The sequence below is a fragment of the Sphaeramia orbicularis genome, chromosome 8 (genome assembly GCF_902148855.1).
Source record: "Sphaeramia orbicularis chromosome 8, fSphaOr1.1, whole genome shotgun sequence".
Lineage (NCBI taxonomy): Eukaryota > Metazoa > Chordata > Actinopteri > Kurtiformes > Apogonidae > Sphaeramia > Sphaeramia orbicularis.
Window position 1 is genome coordinate 35,039,774 of NC_043964.1, and position 9,741 is coordinate 35,049,514.

At 37.5% G+C, this 9,741-nt stretch overlaps 1 protein-coding gene across 2 annotated transcripts; it reads right to left on the reverse strand.

The window, feature by feature from the left end:
• Window positions 1-3,541: 3,541 nt before the first annotated feature.
• On the reverse strand, window positions 3,542-9,411 carry kcnj12b (potassium inwardly rectifying channel subfamily J member 12b). Of its 2 annotated transcripts, XM_030142181.1 has the most exons (3): window positions 8,876-9,411; window positions 5,113-6,460; window positions 3,542-5,021 (listed from the first exon to the last, which is right to left on the reverse strand). In XM_030142181.1, exons 2-3 carry the CDS (start codon window positions 6,328-6,330, stop codon window positions 5,007-5,009), a joined length of 1,233 nt encoding a protein of 410 aa, XP_029998041.1. In that variant the 5' UTR covers window positions 6,331-6,460; window positions 8,876-9,411; the 3' UTR covers window positions 3,542-5,006. The 2 variants fall into 2 exon arrangements, with proteins under 2 accessions (XP_029998041.1, XP_029998040.1); XM_030142180.1 differs by having other exon boundaries at window positions 3,542-6,460.
• Between the last annotated feature and the right edge of the window lie 330 nt (window positions 9,412-9,741).

Genomic DNA, 9,741 nt, shown 5'->3' on the forward strand with positions numbered 1-9,741 from the left:
ATAAAGCAGGAGTGGGCAACCTGTGGCTCTGGGGCCACATTTCGCTGTTGGGCACTTTTCAAGTGGCTCCATGTGGCTTTGTCAAAAATGTATGGAAATGAATAACGGTTACTTTTAATACATTTTGCAATTCTTGTCACAGCCATAGTCATTCTGATGTTATGCAAATGTAAAAATGTAGACAACACTCCAACTGAATAAGAAAAATACTAGTAGTAGTAAATGTAGACTACTTTTTATTTTATGACACTGAAGGTATTCATCTGTATTGTTCATTGTAAAGAAAGCCTTCACATACCAGTCCACAATAACAACAAATGTCACCATTTTGTCTAGTGTGGTTCTGTAATTTCTTTGCATTTCTGTAAATGCACCAAAACTTTAATGTACTCTCAACGTATTCCATAAAAACTAATCCTAAAGAGTTTCTTAAACAGCCGCCACTTTGTTGTAAAACATGTAAGGATATCGTTTGGCTCCAGACAGTTTTGCGTGTCTATTTTTGTCCTAAAACAGCTCTTTAGAATGCAAAGGTTGCCGACCCATGCTATAAAGGGTTACTGACACTGATTCACAACTAAAGAAACATCACAGATTACTTTAACCCTTTCATGCATGAATTATGAGAACCTTAATGGGTCAAAACACAGTAATGTCCCGTCAGAGAGCAAACTTTAATTGTTTGCCATTCCAACATTTATTTCACTATAAAATAGTTCCTTCTTTTCGATAATCCCTTATGGTCCAACTAAAGCAAAAATTAATTTAAATGTAAAAAATATGGGTCAAATTGTCTCTAAAATGTCCCTTCAGAGAGATTTTGAATACCGTGTTTTGACCCTAATGAAGTTATTTTTCCTGAGTGTTTTTATTCCTCTTTAGGCATGAAAAAAACAATGCGATTGAAATTTTTTTATGAACCTATTTTTCATGGAGTTGCAAAAATATCCACTCAGCTGGACACCATGCATTTAATTTTTGAAGCAAAGAAACATGTATTTCCTGATATACTGAGTGAAAACTACAAAATACATTTTTTTAAATGCTGCTAATCTGGCGTTTTCTCACATTTTAACATACTCTAATATTAGTTATTACTCACTTTATGGAGATAATATGCAAAAAAAAAAAAAAAAAACCTACAGTCTAATAACATTAACAAGCAATGGATTTACACTTAAACATGTTACTGCAGATCAGATTTATCAAGAACAGCAAAGTTACAGTAATGATATGAACTGCAGTGTATTATGGGATGATGCATAGGCGTCTACTGTGTTGGCTGATATGGAAGTAAAATAACAAAACTAATGAATATACAAGAGAACAGCTTTGAATAGCTGTCCACTGTACTGACCACTATGCATGAAAGGGTCAAAGTTTTCCCAAATTCTTGTGAAGACTCCAAAAAGAGGTCATCACCACTGATTGTTATGAGAAAGACAGTGATCCAGTTCTGAATTCTTATTGAATCATGTTACTTTTTTCCACCATCCACCTCCTTGTATCAGCTGAGGAAACCGGTGAAGAACAGAGCTGCTGTAATTAAGCCTGGATTTGCCCTTCAGCAGCCCACTCTGCATGTTGGAAGACTGACCCTCCACGGCTTCTCATCCTCCAACACTGCAGAGTGTGTGGGAAGCATCCCGATTTACACTCAATACTCCTTCAATCACAATCTCAGAAGATGCAGTGAGAAACATCAGCGCAAAGAAAACTTCCATAAAGTTGAACATACCAGAGAGCAGAACAGGTTGTTCTGTTAGATGTCACCATGATGGGACTGGTTGGTTTTGCCAGAATAAGAGTTTAATATTTTATCCACCCACTCTTTGGCTTTTTAACTGACTGGTCATATTAAATGGTAATTGAATGAGTAATTGAAGTGCATTGCTTTATGCTCAGAAGAAGGTGAATACAACAAACACACACAATGATTTTACACTTGAATAATTATAGTTTACAAGACATTTCAGCAAAAGCTGGCAATTACAACTCTGCAGCAGAAAGTAAAAAACTTTGAAATCTGTCATTACTTTAGATACTTGTAATTGAGGTTATTGTCATGATCAAGGAAAATCCAACACTCAAAACTTGTATTTTTACCTTTGAAAGAAAAGCAAAGATTAAAAATGTCCTTTTTTTTTTTGCAAGATTTTAAAAGACTACGCTGAAAAATCCCCTTTTCTATGTGCTAATTGCTTTTTCTAAACATAAAGCTCTTGTCATTTGTTAAATACTTGTGCAAATTAGAAGGTCTTTTCATGTAGCTGTGATGGGAATTTTAAAAAAAAATCCTGTCGCACTCAAAATATTATAAGAAAAAATATGGGAATGAGTTACTTGAAAAATTACAGCAACAAACTGACACATCTAAGTTGTAAAATTTAATTTTTGTTAAGTTTTGTTAAGGTTTTAAAGTTGTAAAAAACTAATTTTTAGGTTAACCAAATATACTTAATGCAGCCACAAAATGTAATCACTTGCTTTCACATGAAAAGTCAGTGAAAACTGCATAAATATTTGTCATTAAATTTGTTTTAGATTAACTAAATATTCCCAGATACATTTATATTAGTTGCTGGTTAATTCGATTTTAGTTCTACTAAAGCTTTAGGTAACTTTTAGTTAGATAAATTTTGCCCATTTTAATAACTGTTCAAGATATTTAAAGTTATTAAATAATCTTGTCATTATATCACAATATTTGATGTATTTCCATTCATCTCTTATTACTTGCAAGATTTGCATGAATGTTAAAATACCTTATGATCCAGGTAAACTTTTTACACAAACAAGATTTTAATCATCATTGAACATTATGATTACTCATGAGATATTTTTTGAGTGACTTTAAGTCCAATAAATCATATCCTTATGCCTTCATTATTAAGTCAGTATTGCATAATTGGTTGGAATAAATGGTCCATTTAACAGTTAAACTACCTTTTGTCTATTTCGTTAAAAAAAAAAGTTTAATTCATTCACTCTCAAACTCTCAGTATTTTATAGGGTTGAACCTGCTTTGAATTGGCTGCTTTATTTATGGATAATGTTTTTCCAGTGCTGTTAAATGACCAAAATTAAATATAGCATCACATTGCACAAGCCCACACAGATTTTTTTTTGGGATGTTTTTAATGATTCTGAGTTGAGTCAGTTTTTGGTTTTGAGTGTGCACATGTTTGTGTTGTCTTTTTCAGTGTTCAAGGTTACAGGGCAGTGAAATCAAGCAGAGCTGCCAAGCCTTGTCTGCACATATGCAAAGACATGCCTGATTGGTTGCATAAGCATGAAAGAAGAAACCTCTGACCCCAACCAGACACCGTCCCACCAAATCACAGTTATAAATTACAGTCCATTCCTCGGTGTTTATCAAACGCTGCTACTGTCTCTCCTTGGTAAAACTGTTTTGTTTTTTTTCAGTCCTGTATCAAATAAAACATGTGACTGAATGATCCCAGTGCTTCAAGTCTGCCTGACACAAAAAGAAAAAGATTGCAGTTTTCTGATGTATTTTATTGTGGTAATCAACAGGAGATTTTTTTTGTATAACTGGCAGTTTATAAATTGTTTTCTCACACAACAACCTGTGAGGTGAAACCAACTCAGAGTCAAGATTGCTTCAAATGCAATTACAGGAAGACAGCAAGAAGAGGTCAAAGTTGTTCAGTTTAGTAGATGTTATTTCAGTCCATCAAGCTCAAGCAGCTTATAATAACACCATCTGTTAAAATTATGTATTTATACTTAGCTTCTATTCAGCCAGAAAAGTCATAAGACCGGAATAAATAAATAAATAAACCATTTTATGTACAGGTCTGACACATTTACAGATGGTACGTCGTAGTTTTTCCCTTTCACTAAACATGCAGGAGGTCCCTGGCTCTACTGTTTGTACAAATGGCAGCGGAACCACCATTTGTTTTCTAGAGCAGCCTTATATATTCAGCACAAGTCAGCAAGATATAAATACAAATGTGTTGTGTTTTGCTGAAAAGGCAGTCAGGTGTATAAGTTAACCCACATGGAGCTTTGAGTTTGACAAATGCAGAGGGAAAACTAATTCATCTCACCTGTAACAAGTGAAACAGGTATGTAATCTGACCTAATATCTTTATCATTTGTTCTATATATTACTTGTCCTGTAGACGGTTTTGTTTGAGTCATGCTGGATTTTCTCACTGTCACTTCTCTCAGATTTCATAATGAATGGGCAGTGACAGTACCACAATAATTTTTAAAGATAAAGTGTCTTATCTGTGAAGTAGACATTTTATTTTAGACCTTCTTGCTCTGTAGTAGAATCTGTTCAGCTATTAGCTTAACGCTTCCCTGTTTCTGCCAAACTGTAGATGGAATGATTTACACATTATCTGCACAAGTCAAATGCTTCCCAGAGATGAATAGTTTTCCCTTTAAGAAAGCATAAATGATGTATGATCCATTTACCATCAGAATGCTTTTTTCTTTTTATGACGTGTCTCTCATAACTGGGTGCAAGAAAGTGCACATACTCGTACTATCTAGTAATTCATCCACATGACTGTGAATAATGGAGAATGTTCTAATTGTCCACATGAAGTTATATTATTAAACATGAAAATCCACTGCTGATCTACAGTTCTCTTCTTATGAGTCTGGAGACATTTTCACCAGGTGTAGTGTCTATTTTACTCCACATCGTCTCAGCTCTAACAGTGTATTTAAGGACTGTGAGTGGTGCATACAAACAATCCCATCTGAATTACCAAACATTTCTCATACAAAACTATACTATTGTCATGCACATTATTACTAATATCTTCTGCAAATTGAAACATGACAGGTTTTTGGCATTTAACAGAGCTCAACAACCATCATGGGGAGAGCAAAAAGGTTGTCCAAATGGAAATGTGATGAGTTTCAACCTTGCTTGCAGAGTGGAGATCAGCTCCAGCGTCGTCAGAGGCATCCTCATGTCAGAGTAGTGACAGTCATTGGGCTCCTCGTGTCACATGACACATTCATTTCTTTGCGTCCTAAAGCCAAACAAAACAAAAACAAAACTCAGATCTCAGATTCTCTTCGGGATGATGACTGTTCACATCCAGGGACAGGTTGTTCATTTACCAGCTCTGTTGAACACTTCCTGCCTTCCTTTTTTTCCACAACTCCCTCCTCCTCCTCATCCCTGCTGATGAAGGCCAGCTCGTTCTCATAGCAGAAGGAGTTGGCTCCAGATGTTGGGAATTTCCTCTCCTCCATGTCTTTGGCACTGCATCTTGGGGTGGACGGTACTTCGAATGTTTTGTGAAAGTAGGCATAATCTATCCTGTACTGATTCTTTTCCTCAAAGATGACGGGCTCAAAGCGGTGACCCCACAGGATCTCTGTGGCCAGGTACGAGCTCCGGGCTTGTGTTGTCATGGCCGTGGCCTCCACCAAACCTTCCAGTATGATTACAATCTCAAAGTCTGACGTTTCCAGGTCATGCTTGCTGATGCCAAACAGTGGACTTTCCTCATCGATCTCATGTATGACAGTGAGAGGTGCGACCAGAAACAGACGGTCTGTGCCTTTGTCATAACCCACATTCATGTCGATCTGATCCAGGGGGATGTACTCGCCTTCTTCTGTGAAGCGAGGCTTCACGAGCTGGGCCCTAACATGAGCCTCAACAATGTGGCTCTTTCTAAGATTAGCAACTCTAAACATGAGGCACAGCTTTCCATCTCGCATGGCGATCACTGCATTGTGGCTGAACAGCAGAGTTTCTGCACGCTTTTTGGGCCTTGCCATCTTGGCCATAATAGCACCAATCATGAAGGCGTCGATGATGCACCCCATGATGGACTGAAAGACCACCATAAAAACAGCAGCTGGGCACTCCTCTGTTACACAACGTGCTCCATATCCTATGGTTGTCTGGGTCTCAATAGAGAATAGGAAAGCAGCCACAAAGCTGTTGACCTGTGTGACACAAGGAATAAAACTGTCGTCCCCTGCAGGCTGCTCCATGTCACCGTGCAAGAGGCCGATGACCCAGAAAGCCAAGCCAAATGTTAGCCAGGACACCACAAACACCAGGCTGAAAAGAAGGAACATGTACCGCCAGCGGATGTCCACACAGGTTGTAAAAATGTCAGATATGTACCGCTGCGACTTCTCATCCATGTTTGAGAAGTGGATGTTACACTGCCCACTCTTGTTGACAAACCGGCTGTGGTATTTGCGTCTCGTGTGGATTTTGCCATTTCCGAAACTGCCTACAGCAGGCATGGTACTAAGTCTGAAGCCTTCTTCTTCACAGGACACGAAGCTATGGTGGTGGGCCCTTCCCACGCTCATGCCTCAGTGGGGCACAGCTACGTGGCTGCACACTATCAGCCCCGCTCATACAAAATGGACCAGGCTCACAGGAAGTGCACAGCTGCGTCCAACACAGTGGAAGTGAAAGATAGGGCACAAATGTACGTTCCTGTGAATGGAGGACAGGGGAAATATTAATACATTAAACATTAATACACTTTAAACTATTCAAATTCACCAGGGTTTATGTAATTATGTGATAATTTATATTTCACACATTCCCATGGAAAATACAAAGTGTAACAGTTTCTGGTTTAGGTTGAAGTGAAGTTCTCTTGTCAAAACAAATGAACATCATGTAAACTTTGAAGCTGAGACCTTAAGAGACTTACATGTCAGATTCTTTTTTTTTCTGTAGTTTATGGATATGACACATTCTCTATACCTTGTTTGTTTCAGCTCTTTTTTGACTTCAAAGAGCTTTACTGTAACTTACCAGTGCTTCAGACACTAATGCTTTATATTTTTATAAAAACATGATTCATAAGTCATAGGTACTAAACATTGAAAAAAACTTTGTCATTCTTAAGGTTTTCTAACTGTCTTTTGAGTATAGGAATAAACTCCTGAATCTTTTTCACTTAAACATTTTTCCTCTGCTGAATCAGAAACAACTTACTTTTATTCTCCATATAGTAAAAATCACAGTGATCAGTAATTACATAGTCATACATGTAGTTAAGCGATGATGCCTGACTAATTAATACTCACATTGTCAACCGGTTGTCACACTGCATGCAAGATATTCTCCCAAATATTCACACTAAACATCTGTTTTCCGTTGGCTTTGTCGAAAACAGTCCCGTATATACAATACATGTTTCTCTGATCAACAAGGTACAGAAATAGCCAGCTAATCCAATGCCCTGCCACTTTATGTGACGTATCTTCTGTTTCCTCCAGCTGGCACACTATTAGAGCCACTGGAGTACTGTGATGGGGCTGTGTGATTCCCCTGTGAGCCTGTACTGGAAAATAATATGCCCTGAAAAAACAGGGCAGAAAATTGGCCGTCATAAAAGAGAACTGAAAAAGGTTTGATGGTAGAGATCGATCGGATCACCTCAGGACATATAAATGGAAACGATATTTTTACAAAAGGGAAACATTATCCAGATCTGTCTCAATTTCAGCCTTTAGCACATCCAGCCAGTGCTGTGTTTAAGATCACAACAAAAGCTGTTCAATATTTAATTGTTTTTTTTGTTTGTTTGTTTGTTTGTTTGTTTGTTTTGTCATCAGCAACTTTTAGCAACCACTTTTTTCTGCACAAAGAACCTCTCAGTTTTTTCTCTAGTAGATTACTCACAACAGAAGCTCAAAAATTACATTTTTAATATTTAAACATATAACCTTGCTTTCTAATTTCTAAATTTCTTTTAGATGATTTGCTATATGCTAAAATTAAACTAAACCTTTGTATATTTATATCACAAATTAAAACTCTAATACCCTAAAATTTTAAGTTTGATAACCACTAAAAAAACCCAATTTATACATTTTTGATTTATAAACTTACAATCTTTTAATATACTCCCCTGCACTGATATTTGTGTCATTTTTAATTATGAAATAGTACTACATTCCTCTTGCATCTGTGTTGTTTTTGGGAGAAAGTTGACTCATTTGCAGTCATAAAATAACACTGTGTACCACGCTTTCATGCTGCAGACTCCAAGGACCCAGAGGAAAACACATCAGTTACAGGTCAACGCAAGGTGACATTTTGTTCAACAACTGGAGGAAAAGCAGACTGGAGGGGACATGTTGTAATGTTGCCTTATTATTACAATGATTACTTTTCATTATGTTAAGTTTTATAATAAGACTTTTACAAAAAGCAATGCAGTGGAATAAGCTTGGGGAATTGGGAAATAGAGTGCGTTTTGATACACAGAACAATGTACACAGCCACAGCTGCTTCACCTCATCTGTATAAAAGGTGATAAACAAATAAAATTCAAGTTGACTTGATTTGGAGGAGTATGTAGTGATAAAGTGTTTGGGATTTTGTCTTTAGAAAAGCTTCGGAACAGGGTCAGAAAGGCAGCAGTGCAGGTGCACTCCTGTGGATTTTTACCACAGAGAAGGTGAGTTCTGTGGATTCGCTCAAACCTCCAGTGTGAATTGTATGAGCTCAAAGTATGACTACTGAACACTCATTGATAAAAAAAGATTTTTTTTTCCAACTCAGACAGAGCATATGAATATGTGCATGTGTATTAAGCAGTATTTGCAGTTCTTTAATGCTCTAGTTGCTAGGAAGCAGGATCTTGGGTATCCAAAGATATTAATATCTAATATTCTGTGTGACTGCTCCTTCGCTCTCTCAGGAGTCGCTCTGCCTGCTGGGCTCTGATCTTTATGCCAGAGGAGAGTCCTCTTTTTTTTTGTTGTTGTTTTTTACAGGAGAAAATATATCCTGAACAATCACAGACCAACCACATGTCATTCAGTCGAGGAAATGATATAGGCTACGGTATTATATTTACTTATCTATTCTCTACAATCACAAGCAGCTTACCTTGTGTGCAGGTGTTTCTATTTGTACTGATCTCCAACTTTCCTTTTATTCCAGATCTCCTGGACTTCTAGCCACACTGCTGCATGTTTCTCTGCAGGTTTCTTCAGGTCTTCTTTTACGTTTACGGGTAGAACCACTCTATACATCTGAGGCAGAAAAGTAAAAGAGAGAGTACCTTCATGTCTCTCCCTCCTTGTTTTAACGCATCTCTTTCTTCAGTCAATGATGGGAACATTACAATTTCTTGAAAAACTCCAAAATTTCAGCTCGGTTGATATCCAGGTGATCAGAAACAGATGCAAAACTGGAGAATGACTTTAAAAATGTGAAAATAAATCATATATCAAGTTAATTGCTCTATTATCCCAAAATTAAATGCAGTTTTGAGGGAGGTTCACAAGGCCTGTAGCGTCCAGTCCAGTAAAAAAAACATTCCCCACAACTTAATTTAGCATCATGTGCATCAGGCGTCAGTCTTTCCCTGTCTGACACTTTCTGAGTATATCTGCTATCTGATCTTGCTCTGCTGCAGATCCCACTCGGTATCCCACATCCAGTGAACTATTGCTCACTGCTCAGTTCTCGTCCTCCCCCTCCCTTTCACAGTGTCACTGTAGATACTTGGCATTTGGAAACTACATGCTCTTCCCCTACCAAGTGTTGCACCGACGTTGGTCAGCAATGTTTGTAGCTGAGAGGACCTCCTGGATTATCAAGAAGTGATGTTTATGCTGCATGACAGGAAATAAACTGATGGTTTTGTCAATGTTTTGACCCATTCAGAAAGTAAACCATGTCTTGCTTAACATGTAGCACCATCAGAACCTGATGTAGGCAGTTTCCTGCTAAATACTGTGCACACACTC

What these genes read in the sequence shown, in the direction of transcription:
- kcnj12b (XM_030142180.1), bottom strand. Translation starts at nt 6,330, where the DNA reads ATGAGCGTGGGAAGGGCCCACCACCATAGCTTCGTGTCCTGTGAAGAA.